The sequence below is a fragment of the Bos javanicus genome, chromosome 7 (assembly GCF_032452875.1).
Source record: "Bos javanicus breed banteng chromosome 7, ARS-OSU_banteng_1.0, whole genome shotgun sequence".
Taxonomy (NCBI): domain Eukaryota; kingdom Metazoa; phylum Chordata; class Mammalia; order Artiodactyla; family Bovidae; genus Bos; species Bos javanicus.
In genome coordinates, this window is record NC_083874.1 from 20,084,149 (window position 1) to 20,099,041 (window position 14,893).

Consider the following 14,893-nt stretch of genomic DNA (forward strand, 5'->3'; position numbering starts at 1 on the left):
AAAAAAAAAAAAAAAAACCCAGAAAATAACAAGGGTTTCTATGAGAAAGTGGAAGAATTGGAATCCTTGTTTGTTGCTGGTGGGAACATAAGATGGTGCAGCTATAGACAACAGTTCAGCAGTTCCTCAAATAGTTAAACATAGAACTACTATATAATCTAGAAATTCCACTCTTGAGTATATGCCCAGAAGATTTGAAAATAGGCAATCAAAGAGGTACACCTCTTTGTACACCAATGTTCATAGCAGCATTATTTACAATAGCCAAAAGGTGGAAACAATCCAAATGTCCACTGATGAATGAATAGATAAACAAATTGTGGTCCACTCATGCAATAGGAAGGAAATTTAAAAAGGAAGGAAGTTCTGACACATGCTACAGTGTGGATGAACTCTGAGGATAACTATGCTCAGTGAAATAAACCGGGCACAAAAGGACAAATATTGTTTGATCCCACTTGCTAAGGTTCTGAGAGTAGTCAAATTCATAGAGAGAAAATATGCTAGAGGTTACCAAGGTCTGAGGTCATTGTGAATAATGCTGTGATGAACATGGGTGTACAATTATGGAGTCCCTGCTTTCAATTCTCTCTAGGAGTGGAATTGTTGGATCACATGCAGGAGATCCTGGTTCGATTCCTGGATCAGGAAGATCTGTTGGAGAAAGGATAGGCTACTCACTCCAGTATTCTTGGGCTTCCCTGGTGGCTCAGGATGGTAAAGAATCTACCTGCAATGTGGGAGACCTGGGTTTGATCCCTGGAGAAGGGAACGGCTACCCATTTCAGTATTCTGGCCTGGAGAATTCCATGGACAGAGGAGCCTGGCGGGCTACAGCTCATGGGGGCCGCAAAGAGGCAAGAGACTGACACGACTGAGCGGCTTTCACTTTTTTGATGCTAATTTTATGTTTAACTTTTTGAGGAACTACTCTTTTGACATAATCCCTTACAAGCTCTCTTTGAGGCAGCATCCTGGAGACAAAGCGGTAAAATGAATGAAGTGACTGAATTCCAACTCTATTTCATATTTCAGAAGTAGAGTTAACTGGATGGTTAGTATAGGGAAGTTAATAGTGCTTGCTTCTTGGAAGAAAAGCTGTAACAAACCTAGGCAGTATATTAAAAAGCAGAGACATTACTTCACCGCCAAAGTCAGTCTAGTCAAAGCTATGATTTTTCCAGTAGTCATGTACAGATGTGAGAGTTGGATCATAAAGAAAGCTGAGTGCTAAAGAACTGATGCTTTTGAACTGTGGTGTTGGAGAAGACTCTTGAGAGTCCCTTGGACTGCAAGGAGATCCAACCAGTCCATCCTAAAGGAAATCAGTCCTGAATATTCATTGGAAGGACTGATGCTGAAGCTGAAGCTCCAATTCTTTGGCCAGCTGATGCAAAGAACTGATTCATTGGAAAAGATCTTGATGCTGGGAAAGATTGAAGGCAGGAGAAGGGGAGAACAGAGAATGAGATGGTTGATGGCATCACTAAACGGATGGACATGAGTTTTAGCAAGCTCTGGGAGCTGGTGATGGACAGGTAAGCCTGGCATGCTGCAGTCCATGGGATCACAGAGTCCCAAACGACTGAGTGACTGAACTGAAGTGGATGGTTCATGGTGGCTCCATTCACTTTAGGTGTCAAAACCTTGTGCTTATCCTGATCGGAACTCTTCCAAATGCCATATGCAATCCAGCTGCAAATCCTGTTTGTTCCACCTTCAAAATTAACTCAGAATCTGAATACTTCTCTCTGCCTCCACCATCCCTTCTGTCTGTTTTCTTTTTTGGTGGGGAGGAGCGCCATACAGCATGTGGGATCTTAGTTCCCTAACCAGGAAGCAGACCTGTGCCCCCTGCACTGGGAGTGTGTCTTAATCATGGGACCATCAGGGAAGTCCCATAAAGTGTTTGTTAAATGAATAAATAAGTGAATGAATAAATGACTAGGTCAAGTCCTTTTTTTTCATTCCTTCCTATCTTGAGAAACCTATATGCAGGTCAGGAAGCAACAGTTAGAACTGGACATGGAACAACAGACTGGTTCCAAATAGGAAAAGGAGTACGTCAAGGCTGTATATTGTCACCCTGCTTACTTAACTTCTATGCAGAGTACATCATGAGAAACACTGGGCTGGAAGAAGCACAAGCTGGAATCAAGATTCTCAGGAGAAATATCAATAACCTCAGATATGCAGATGACACCACCCTTATGGCAGAAAGTGAAGAGGGACTAAAAAGCCACTTGATGAAAGTGAAAAAGTTGGCTTAAAGCTCAACATTCAGAAAACGAAGATCATGGCATCTAGTCCCATCACTTCATGGGAAATAGATGGGGAAACAGTGGAAACAGTGTCACACTTTATTTTTGGGGCTCCAAAATCACTGCAGATGGTGACTGCAGCCATGAAATTAAAAGACGCTTACTCCTTGGAAGAAAAGTTATGACCAACCTAGATAGCATATTGAAAAGCAGAGACGTTATTTTGCCAACAAAGGTCTGTCTAGTCAAGGCTATGGTTTTTCCAGTGGTCATGTATGGATGTGAGAGTTGGACTGTGAAGAAAGCTGAGCGCCGAAGAATTGATGCTTTTGAACTGTGGTGTTGGAGAGGACTCTTGAGAGTCCCTTGGACTGCAAGGAGATCCAACCAGTCCATTCTAAAGGAGATCAGCTCTGGGTGTTCTTTGGAAGGACTGATGCTAAAGCTGAAACTCCAATACTTTGGCCACCTCATGCGAAGAGTTGACCCATTGGAAAAGACTCTGATGCTGGGAGGGATTTGGGGCAGGAGGAGAAGGGGACGACAGAGGATGAGATGGCTGGATGGCATCACCGACTCGATGGACGTGAGTTTGAGTGAATTCCGGGAGATGGTGATGGACAGGGAGGCCTGGCGTGCTGCAATTCATAGGGTTGCAAAAAGTCGGACACGACTGAGCGACTGAACTGAATTCCCATCTAATTGGCCACGCCCCTGAGACTTGACCACGCCCCAGGAACAAGCTGCGTCGCTTGCCGGCCTCACCTCTCGGCTGAGTCGGGACAAACCATTTCCATTCGTCGTATCGGGTGGGGAGGCCGGAGAGAAAATCTCTTACGTGGAAACGATGGAAGCTGCCCTTTTATTTCCCTGAGAAGTGCCCGTAGATTCCTCCTGATGTGTGAGTGAGCTATGGCACCGTTGCTAACTCGCGCTTGCGGGGCCACTCACGCTGCGGAGCCTTAGATTGGATCCTCCCTCAGTGCTGCGTTGGTGCCGTCTGGCCTGGTCACGTGGGCGGCAAGATGGCGGCCCCCAGAGCGCTGTAGCAGTGTCGCGGTTGGTGAAGTGTTGGTGGCAGCGGCCGCGGAGCGGGTGGGTCCTGTAGATCCTCCGATCTGGTAGCTCACTGGGGTGTTCTGGGGGCGAGGGGGACGGGGAGGACGCCTCACTGGGGTCCCGGCGCTGGGATTCTTTCGCTGGGGAGTAGAAAGGCCTCCCTTCTGAGAGGTCCCGGCGAAGTATTTCGCTCCAGTTCTGCAGACCCTGTCTCCGGGGATGCGCGTAGTGAAGAATCAGCGCGCGGGGGAAGGTCCCATGTTGGGTGACCTCTTTCTCGGGGTTCTGGGAGAACCAAACTGTGAAGGATCAGGTACTGGGGGACACCCGTAAACGTGTCTTGTTGTTCAGTCGCTCATTTGTGTCTGACACTTTGCTGCCCCATGGATTGCAGCATGTCAGACTTTACTTCACCATCTCCCGGAGTTCGCTCAAGCTCATGTCCATTGAGTCAATGATGCCATGAGACATCAGTTCCTGGGAGTCTCTTCCATGGAGCTTTGGGGACCCGGTCGTCGCTGGGGGATCCTGGGAGCAGCCCCGAGGGATGCCCTGTTGGGGCGACTTGCCTCTTAGCGGCAGCGGGGGCGGGGGCTTAGTTTATCGAAGGTCTTTTTGTTGGGAATTCTTGGTTTAGAGGGGGCGGATTTCGGGAATTCCGAACTTCCCTTCTTCCATCCCTTACTCACTCTTCATTGAAGTCTGTCTTAGTTGTGGCGTAAGGGATCTAGCTCCCTGACCAGGGTTCAAAGCCAGGCCCTGCATTGGGTGCTCACGAAGTTAGCCACCGGGCCACCAGGGAAGTCCCTGATGATCCCTGTTTTGAGTGCCACCTCCTTTGATGGTCACCTGTGCTCACACAACTGCACCTCCCTTATTATACCAGGTTGGCCCTAATGACTCCGCTGGGAGCCATACCCTGCTCGTAAGCTTCACGAAGTGTCCTCACTGGTCTGGAGGATGAAGACCAGCCTCAGCTGCATCCTTTCATTTTAATCCTTCCTTTCAACCCCGAGTTTGTGGTTTAGACCTTGACTCTGGAGCCCAGCTGCCGGGATCTCTAACTCTTCACTGGGTTCCTAGGCAAGTGCTTCACCTCTCTGTGCTTGGCGGCCCCTCCTGTAAAACACTGACGACCGCGGTGCTTGTCTCAAAGGGTTATGGAAAGGATGGAGCGAGTTTAGGAATGTAGGGGCTTAGAATAGATGACTGTCAAAGTAGCACATCCTGTGTAAATGTCAGTTGCTATTATTGTTATGGTCATTGTTCTTTAAAAATTTTTTTTTGGATGTAGATCATTTTTAAAGTCTTTGTTGAATTTGTTAAAATATTGCTTCTGTTCTGTGTCTTGGCATTTTGGCCACAAGGCATGTGGGATCTCAACTTTCCAACTAGGGATGGAACCTGCACCCCGTGCGTTGGAAGGTGAATTTTTAACCACGGGACAGCCAGGGAAGTCCCTTACGTTTCTTTTTTTTTTTTTTTAAGTTATTATTTATTTTTTGGCTGTGCTGGGTCTTCGTTGCTGCGTGCAGGCTCTCTCTAGTTGCGGTGTGTGGGCTTCTCATTGCGGCAGCTTCTCTTGTTGTGGAGCGCAGGCTCTAGGGCACTCGTGGGCTTCAGTGTGGCAGCGCTCTGGCTCAACAGTTGTGGCTCGCAGGCTTAGTTGCCCCACAGCATATGAAATCTTACCGGGCCATGGATCACATCAGTGTCCCTTGCATTGGCAGGCAGATTCTTAACCACTGGACCGCCAGGGAAGTCCATGGTCATTGTTCTTATTAATGAATTGTGTGCTGGGAGTACAGGGGTGACTAGCACTCAGTCCCTGCCTTCAGAGTTTTAGCAACTGAACAACAATAACATAGGATCTTAGCTCCCCGACCAGGGATGGAACCTGCGTACCCTGCACTGGAAGGCGGATTCTTAACCATTAGACCACCAGGGATGTCCTCAGCAGCTCTATAAACAGTAGTAACACTATTTTTCAGTTTCTGTGGGTCAGGGGTCCGGGCCTGGTTTAGCTGGGTGGCTGTGCCTCTGATCACGCGTGAGGTTGCGTGCAGACCCTGGCTGGGCTCCGCCATCTGAGGGCTGGACTGGGGCTGGGGGAGCTGCTCTCAAGCTGCCGCTCTCACCTGGCTGTTGGTGGAAGGCTTCAGTTTCTCCACCATGTGGGCCCCTGGAGCCACAAGGAGGAAGCCACAGGGTCCCTTATGACGCTCCCAAGTCACAGTGCCATTTCTCCCGTATCCCGTTATTCACCCGGGTCAGCCCTATACGCTGTGGGGTCGGGGGTAAGGTCCACACGGTCCACAAACACCAGGAGGTGAGAGTCCCTGAAGGCCATGTTGGGAACCAGTCTCCACAGCCCCTCTGGCTGCTGTGTGGCGAACAGACCAGCGGAAGTCATTGGTGAGGTAGATAGAGGCCACAGGCCCAGAGAGGAAAGTGCCTTAGGGAAGGCCACACAGCAGGTAGGCAGGGCCGGACCCAGGCACCCAGGCTGTTCAGCAGTTTGGAAACCACCCCGCTGAGGTCCTAACTCTGAGATGAACAAGTCAGCTAGCAGCAAACGGCACCTTGACCTGGCATCTCGGTTTCCCCTCCCATCAGGTTCTCAAGCTTGAGAGTCCCCTGGTTTAGCCCAAGGAGGAGGAAGGCGGCATCGCCATGGTGACGGAGCAGGAAGTGGAGGCAGTGGGGCAGACGCTGGTTGACCCCGGGCAGCCCCTGCAGGCCCGCTTCCGGGCACTGTTCACACTGCGTGGGCTCGGGGGTCCAGTGGCCATCTCCTGGATCAGCCGGGCCTTCGATGATGACTCAGCCCTGCTCAAGCATGAGCTGGCCTACTGCCTGGGCCAAATGCAGGACCGACGGGCCATCCCCGTGCTGCTGGACGTGCTGCGGGACACCCGCCAGGAGCCCATGGTGCGCCATGAGGCAGGTGAGCAGACGGGGTGCGGGCTGTACCTGGCGAGTGCTGGAAGGGGTGGGTGGTGAATGCCTTCGACCATCTCTGCCCCATGTCTCAGCTCTACTGCCGAAGCACAAGAGCCAGGTAAATCCCAGGTAATGGATGGGTGTTGCCTCGAGCCAGTCTGGCTTTATGGGCCCTGAGATGTGAATTTCACGAGTCATAAATTGTGATCCCTTTTTGTTTTTATTTTTTTGGTCGCTCCATATGGCGTGTAGTATCTTAGGTTGTTCACCAGGGATTGAACCCGCACCCCTTGCATTGGAAGCTCAGAGTCTTTACCATTGGACTACCGGAAGTCCCTGATCTCTTTGATTAAAAGAAAATACACAGACAATGCGGGAGACCTGGGTTTGATCCCTGGGTCGGGAAGATCCCCTGGGGAAGGAAATGACAACCCACTCCAGTATTCTTGCCTGGAGAGTCCCATGAACAGGGGAGCCTGGCGGGCTACAGTCCATCGGGTTGCCAAGAGTCGGACATGACTGAGTGACTAAAAAAAAAAAAAGTTAAAACTGGAAATACCATTCTTTGCTCATACAAAGACAGGCAGTGGTCATAGCCAGCCAACCCAAGGTTACTCAGTCACTTCACTTACTGGACAATTTTTTATGGCCACTCCAGATGGCCTGTGGGATCTTAGTTCCTCAACCAGGGATCAAACCTGTGCCCTCTGCAGTGAAAGCATGGAGTCCTAACCGCTGGACTGCCAGGGAATTCCCTGGACAAATGTTCATGGACCATCTACTGTAGGCCAGGTGCTATTCTCACAAGAGGCTCAGATAGCCAGTGAGGGGCTATGGTTCCATTTATGATTGTTCTTGGTCCTTTTGAATATTCCCTGAGATAATCTCCAGCTTTGCCAGGCTGCCTTGGACTCCTCTCAGGATCCCAACCATTGACTCCTCTGGGAGCTCTCCGTATAGAGAAACATTTGAGCCCAAATCTCAATTTCGTGTGTGTGATTTTCTGGAACACCCAGTCATGTTATGGTGCAAACGCTTACCTAAGTGTTACGGAAGAAAATAAAGCCTGGGAGAGGGTGCCAGAGGTGTTGCCTTTTTTTTTTTTTTGGCCTTTCCATGGGATGTGTGGGATCCTAGTTCCCTGACCAGGGATTGAACCTGCGCCCCGTGCGTTTGAAACTTGGAGTCTCAACCACTGAACCACCAGGGAAGTCCAGCATTGCTGTTTTTAATTGCTGGAAAGAGATCCAAGTGGAGTAAGGGAGTTGTCTGGGGAAAGGGGTTCTGGGCAGTGCAAAGGCCCCGAGGCAGGATGGTGCCTGTCTGCTGACCCTCCTTGCCCACATCGCAGCTTAGAAACCTCCCCCATGTTTTCGGGCCTCTCCATGATGGACTCGACTCAGCGGACTGTTCTTGGCTCTCGCCACCCATGTCCCCAAGTTGTAAGGGCATGCTAATCTGCATCTCCCCTCTGGGCCATGAGCTCTAGGGGTGTGGGCCAGTGTGGGGTCTGAGCCAGTTTCCAGCAAAGTCTGATATCTGGGGAAGGGACACTCATTGGTGCAGATTCCAGGGATGGACTGGTCCCTGCTTCAAAACTCATGGCTGGGTGGCCCACCCATACGACACAGGCAGGGGCAGTGAGGGGGAAGGCATCTGGGGCGTTTCCTAACCAGCCAATGTACGCTCTCTGCCATGTTCTTCTCAGGGGAGGCCCTGGGGGCCATTGGGGACCCAGAGGTGCTGGAGATCCTGAAGCAGTACTCTACTGACCCTGTTGTTGAGGTAACACAGCACCCCCCTGCCCATACCCACCCCCATCTCGGGTCCAGGAACTGGCCTCAGACCCTGTGTCTGGTTGCCAGGGTGACCACCCAGGGATGCCAAGAGAGGGCTGCAGTCAGGATGGACGCCGTCCACTGCCCCTTTGGGCAAAACTGAACTCGATTCACACGTGACACCCACCCTGCTCCACTGGCGCCAGCACAGCCCCCACTCGCCTCTCTCCTAGCCTCCCACAGGCAGTCCCTCCATCGTGTAGATCTCCCAACCCACCCACCTCTCCACCTCCACCCAGCCTCATCCAGTGTCTCCCTGCCGCTGTCCCTATTTTTTCTTTAAACAACAGCTTTATTGAGATGTGTCACATACCATAAAACCCACTCCCTGAAAATGTGCATTTGGGTGGTTTTTAGTACATCCGTGGGCTTCCCTTGTGGCTCAGCTGGTAAAGAATTCACCTGCAATGCGGGAGACTTGGGTGTGAACCTGGGTTGGGGAGATCCCCTGGAGAAGGGAAAGGCTACCCACTCCAGTATTCTGGCCTGGAGAATTTCACTGGACTGTATAGTCCATGGCGTCTCAGAGAGTCAGACACGACTGAGCGACTTTGACTTCGTACATCCATAGAGTTATAGAACCATCACCACTGTCTGATTCCTAGAACAGTCCATCCCCCCAAAAGGAAGCCCTATCCCCATCAGCAGTCACTCCTCCATTCCTTGCCCCAGTCCCTGACCACCAGGAACCCACTCTCTGTGTCTGTGGATCTGCCTGCTGTGCTCGTTTCCCGTCAGTAGAATCACACCCCGCGTGTCCTTCTGTGTCTGCGTCTCACTGAGCACCGTGTTCTCAGGGTCCATCCGCGTGGTAGCCGGTGTCTGGGCTTCTCTCCTTTTCAGGGCTGAGTGATGCTGCTGTGTGTGGAGCAATCACATTTATTTATCCATCATCTATTAACTTATTCTGTGCCTCAAGACTCATGGTTTGTCATCACCTTTGGGACAGTAGTCTTAAGCAGTCTGGCCTGGCCTCCTCAGGCCTGGCCTCAGGTCATGTCTGTTGCTGGCACCCCCCGATGGTCCTGCCTTGGGGCCTTTGCACTGGCTCATCCCACCTGATGCCTTTCTCACCGGTCACCTCCGAGTGACTCCTCCTGACCCACTGTTCCCCTGTCACTCCCTGATCACAGCAGTCCATGCCGGTTGTTTCCAGCCTGGAAGGATCAATTAGTCCAGAGTCTGTGGGCTGTGTCCCTGCTAAACCGGGAGCCCTGGGGGCTGGAGGGGGACCTGGCATGTCCACTCCCTTCCCTTCCGTCCCCAGCGGCCGCCTGTGTGCCCCTCTCCCTGCAGGTGGCTGAGACATGCCAGCTGGCTGTCCGGCGGCTGGAGTGGCTGCAGCAGCATGGTGGAGAGTCAGCGGTCCGGGGGCCCTACCTCTCTGTGGACCCAGCCCCGCCCGCTGAGGAGCGCGACCTGGGGCAGCTGCGGGAGGCGCTACTGGACGAGGCCCGGCCACTCTTCGACCGATACCGAGCCATGTTTGCCCTGCGTGATGCTGGAGGCAAGGAGGCTGCCCTGGCGCTGGCCGAAGGTGAGGAGGGGCCTCGGGGGTCAGGCTCGGGGCCCCTTGGCCCCTATGGCCATAGTTGTCACACACAGCTGCATAGCATCCTGGGCAGTGCATCCTGGGGCAGGTACTCTTATTACCCCCACTTCTCCGTGGTGGGAGCCTAGGCCCAGAGAGGCAGAGGGACTTGTCCAGGGTCACACAGCAGTCTCAGCTGCAGTTTGGGTTTGACCCCAGGGTCCCCCGTGACCGTTACTGGTGGCATTTTCATCTCAGCTGTGCAGGGAGCCCTGTGCAAGTCTGAGGGGCTGTGGCTCCTCTAGCAGAAAAGGAGAGGAGGGGCCTCCAGGAATCCTGGGGTCCCTTGATCCCCTCCCCCACGCCTGAGGTGGCTGCTTCTGGTCCACAGAGTGCTCAGAGTCCCTCTGCCTTCCTGGAGCTTCCTGTCTAGCCAGGGAGATGCTGGGACATCACCACCACGTGGACCCCGCGGCGGGAGCGCAGAGGGGGCAGGTGTGGGTTTGTCCTGGGCGGTTAGCTGCACAGTCAGGCGGGCTGGCCTCAAATCCCAGCTCTGCCTCCAGAGGACATCGGATCACAGGCAGGTCACTCCCGGGTCCAAGGCTGGGCCCCTCTCAGGAGAAGTGTGGCCCCTCTGTGTGGCTGTGCTGGTGAAAAGCCTGGGACTCTGCCTGTCAGGGTCACTAAGACTCTATGGAGTGTGGGGATCATGCAGGAAACGACCCAGAAGCACAAATGTATAAGATGCCTGCAAATCGCACTGGCAGTGTGGGCACAACACGGAGTCGGGGTGCGGGGGACAGGACGGGAAGGAGGCGGCCGTGCCCAGTCTGGCCTCCGGGGAGTGGGAAGGGAGGGCCGAGTTTCCAGAGCCCGATGGGCCCACCCTGCTTCCCCAGTCCCTCTGGTGGCTAGGGTCCCACCTCTGAACTCCATGATTGGCGGTGGGGGTGTTGGGGAGTGCTCCCGGATTCGGGAACCTCCTTTCGTCCCCTCTCGGTCCCTCTGTTCCCCGGTGCCCCGCGCCAGGCCCCCTCCTTGCTCTGTGGTGACCCCAGCCTTCTTCCCCTGTAGGCCTGCGCTGCGGCAGTGCCCTCTTCCGCCATGAGATCGGCTACGTTCTGGGCCAGATGCAGCACGAGGCGGCAGTGCCCCAACTGGCGGCAGCCCTGGCGCAGCCCACTGAGAACCCCATGGTACGACACGAGTGTGCCGAGGCCCTGGGGGCCATCGCCCGGCCTGCCTGCCTGGCCGCCCTGCGGGCCCACGTGGCCGACCCTGAGCGTGTGGTGCGGGAGAGCTGCGAGGTGGCCCTGGACATGTACGAGTATGAGACGGGGTCGACCTTCCAATATGCAGACGGGCTGGAGCGGCTGTGCTCACCCCTCTCCTAGGGCCTCCGCGGGGCGGTCCCCCGTTTGGACTCGGCGCATAAACCATGCTGGAGTGAATCGGATCTTGCTTCCCTGTCTTCCAGCCCCTTTTGCATCTTGATCGCAGGCTCCCGGGGGCTACGCTTAAGTCACTTCTGCCACTGAGCACAAGGGGAGGGGGACCGAGGGGTTGCGGGAACAAAGCTGCGTCTGGGGGGTCGGGGGGTGGTGGCCCCGCTTCTCTAGGAATGAAAGGGCGTGGGGAAGGCACTGTGGGGAAACCCAGGCCCCCAGGGTTGGGGGTGTTGGAGCTGTGCTTTGTGGGGTGGGGTGGCCTGGAGCTAAGGGCTTAGGGAGGGCAAGCAGGTCCCAGGGACATAGCCTAGATGAACTATTAAATTATTTTTGCCAAGCGATGACTCTCAGAGTGTGTTGTGGGGCGGCTGAGGTGAGGGATGGCAGCTCTAAAGGAAAGTGTGGGGGACAAAGGCATGTGGAGAGCTCAGCTCTGACGTCTGCCCTGCCCAAGACTGTGTGACCAACCACAAGCCAGTGCTCCTGTTTCCCCATCAATTTCCTGGGCAGGAATAAAATCTGCCCAGCCAGTTCCCTCCAAGCCAGACCTCATCCTCTCCCAGCCTTTATTGGGGACATAAGGGAAGGGGTTTTGTGGTATGGCTAACAGCTCGGGCTATGCGTTCCCATTCCCACCTCCGTCCCCTACTTCCTCCACCTGCAGTCTCCAGCAGCCCATTTACCGCTTTGTAAAATGGGTGTTAACAAGAGAACTCATTTCATGTGTGACACATTTTCACACCAAGAAATTCTCAATTTATACATGGGCATCAGCTGGGTGTCTTACAACTCAGTTCAGTGCTGACATCATCTGCCCAGAGTAAGTGCAGACCCTCCAGGTTCAGGGGTCAGACCTGCAGAGTTGCCCCACTTCAGACGCTGGTCTCGAGCCTGGACCTCCCATACTTCTGATCGACTGGTTATAATTTGGGGCTCCCACCACCCCCTCAAGTCAGGAAAACAGTTTACTTAACTATTTATCATAAAGGAGGCATATGAACAGCCAGATGAACAGGCGCAAAGTCCAGGAGGGTCCCCAGCACAGGAGCATCTGTTGTCCTCGTGGAGTTTAGGGCGGATGCTCTCACCCGTCCGGAAGCTCTCTAAGCCCCTTCCGGTAGGGTTTTCAACATGGGCGTGGTCTGTTAAATCATTCGCCATTGGCAATTAGCTCAGTTCCCAGCCCCTCTCCCCGGGTATACTCAGTTGTGTCTCAGTCGTACCGGACTCTGCGACCCCGTGGACTGTAGCCTGCCAGGCTCCTCTGTCCATGGGATTCTCCAGGTAAGAGTACTGGAGTGGGTTGCCATGCTCTCCTCCGTGGAATCTTGACCCAGGGATCGAACCCAGGTCTGTTGCATTGGAGGCAGATTCCTTACCATCTGAGCCACCCCGAAGCCCTCTCCCTGGGGTGGTGGAGCTGAAAGTTCCATCCCTCTATCCCAGAGTAGGTTCCCCATGCCACTGGGACCCCCCCCCCCCAACCCAAAGCTGCCCCACCTCGTCTGCATCAGCTGACACCCAGGTGTGGTGGAAAGAGGCTGCTTACGAACCTCAGAGGAGGCATCCTTCATCCCATCACTCGGGAAATTACAGGTTCTTGGGAGCTCTGAGTCAGGTGCCAGGACGAAGAACAAACAGATTTCCTGTTATCCTACAGCGTCACCCTCGGGTGCTAGCTGCGAGCCCTCTCCCCCATTTTTCCCCAGGACCCCAGCCCGTCTCGTCAACTTGGCCCTGTGGCATGTGGGATCTTAGTACCTTGACCAAGGATCAAACCCATGGCCCCCACACTGCAAGGCAAATTCCCAACCTCTGGACCACCAGGGAAGTCCCTGTAATTTAAGAGCAGAAAAACAACCACCATCACACACAGTCCTGACCCCATGCCTTCCAGCTCTGGCCCCCATAAGCCCTAGGAAGTTGTCAGACCCTCGCCAGCCCGTTCTCTCCCAAACCGGCACCAACTAGGACTGCCTCTCAAGTCCCCAGAACTGTCCTTGCCCACAGATGACCTGTGAGTGTGTGCTAAGTCCCTTCATCGTGTCCGAGTATGTGCGACCCTATGGACTGTAGCCTTCCAGGCTTTGTCCATGAGGATTCTCCAGGCAAGAATGGGTTGCCATGCCCTCCTCCAGGAGATCTTCCTGACCCAGGGATTGAACCCAGGTTTCCTGCAGCTCCTGCTCTGCAGGGGGATTCTTTACTGCTGAGCCACTGGGGAAGCCCACAGGTGGCCTCCCAGTGTCCAAATCTGGTTGTCACATCACAGTCTACACTCTCCCCTCTGCTCCTGGGAATTTCTCAGGGACCCCGCCTCCGGCCCGCCTTCCTCTGCCGTTCCTATCCTTCATCGGCCCAGGGCTGGGTCCTCAAGCACCACTCACATCCCAGCCGGGCAGCTTCATCCACTATTGGGGCTTAAATCCCATCTATGCTTCAATGATACCCACCGTTCTGACTCCAGCCGTTGGGTGGGGGTGGGGGAACATCCTCGGAGCTCTTGACTCAGGGTCCAGTCTGCTGCTGCTGCTAAGTCGCTTCAGTCGTGTCGGACTCCTAGCGACCCCATGGACTGCAGCCCACCAGGCTCCTCCGTCCATGGGATTTGCCAGGAAAGAGTACTGGAATGGGTTGCCATTGCCTTCTCCGCAGGGTCCAGTCTGGATATCTCCAATTAGCTGATGAGGCTTCCCAAACTTAGCAGTCCTTAGACTTACTACCTCCTATAGTGGCTCCTCCTAGAGGAAATGGAAACTCCTGTCATTCCAGGTGTTCAGCCTGCCGACACCAGGGCTTGATCAGTTTAAAATCTGCCCCAGCTCTGCCTATTCCGCCTCACTTTTCTGCCTGCACCTGGTCCAGCCTCATTATTGGCCATCTGAACCAGCGCAATCCCTCTGGCCCATCCATCCCCTGACTCCCAATCTCACCTCCAGGATCTGTCCTCCCCACAACAACCACCGGAGGGCGCCTGTGAGCACCTGAGTGAGAGCCCACCCTCACCTCCACAGTCTGTCTTTCTCACAGCAGCCACCGGAGGGCGCCTGTAAGCACCCGAGTCCGGTCTTGTCCAACAAGTCCAAGTCGGTCCTGCTCCAGGGCTTTTGCATCCAATAAACTTCTTCCATCTGGGAAGGAGATCAGCCCTGGGATTTCTTTGGAAGCAATGATGCTAAAGCTGAAACTCCAATACTTTGGCCACCTCATGCGAAGAGTTGATTCATTGGAAAAGACTCTGTTGCTGGGAGGAATTTGGGGCAGGAGGAGAAGGGGACGACAGAGGATGAGATGGCTGGATGGCATCACTGACTCGACGGACGTGAGTCTGAGTGAACTCCGGGAGTTGGTGATGGACAGGGAGGCCTGGCGTGCTGCGATTCATGGGGTCACAAAAGTCGGACACGACTGAGCGACCGAAATGAACTGAACTGAACTGAAACTTCTTCCCTCTGGTACTGCCATGGCTGGTCCTTTCCTCCTCTGGGTCTCTGGTCAAATATCAGCTGAACATGACCTTGGCTGCCCTATTGCAAACTTTAACTTCCCTCCTAGCAGCCCTATGCTGCCCTCAAATCACTGAGGGCAGGGTGGTCTTCCCGCCCACCCCACCCTCAAACCACTGTTCACTTTCTCTTTTTTTTTTATTTAATAACATTTATTTTGGCTGCACTGGGTCTTTGTTGCTACACACAGGAGCTTTCTCTAGTTGTGGGGAACAGTGGCTTCCAGCCGCAGAGCACGGGCTTTAGGGCGTATGGGCTTTGGTAGCTGTGGCACATGGGTTCATTAGTTGCAGCTTGCAGGCAC

At 53.9% G+C, this 14,893-nt stretch overlaps 1 protein-coding gene across 2 annotated transcripts; it reads left to right on the top strand.

The window, feature by feature from the left end:
* Positions 1 to 3,064: 3,064 nt before the first annotated feature.
* Positions 3,065 to 11,420, top strand: DOHH (deoxyhypusine hydroxylase). 2 transcript variants are annotated; one of them, XM_061422745.1, is made up of 5 exons: positions 3,065 to 3,382; positions 5,937 to 6,267; positions 7,972 to 8,048; positions 9,398 to 9,638; positions 10,710 to 11,420. In XM_061422745.1, the coding sequence occupies exons 2-5, from the start codon at positions 5,994 to 5,996 to the stop codon at positions 11,027 to 11,029; spliced, it is 912 nt and encodes a 303-aa protein (XP_061278729.1). In that variant the 5' UTR covers positions 3,065 to 3,382; positions 5,937 to 5,993; the 3' UTR covers positions 11,030 to 11,420. The 2 variants fall into 2 exon arrangements, with proteins under 2 accessions (XP_061278729.1, XP_061278728.1); XM_061422744.1 differs by having other exon boundaries at positions 3,066 to 3,356.
* The last annotated feature ends 3,473 nt before the right edge of the window (positions 11,421 to 14,893 follow it).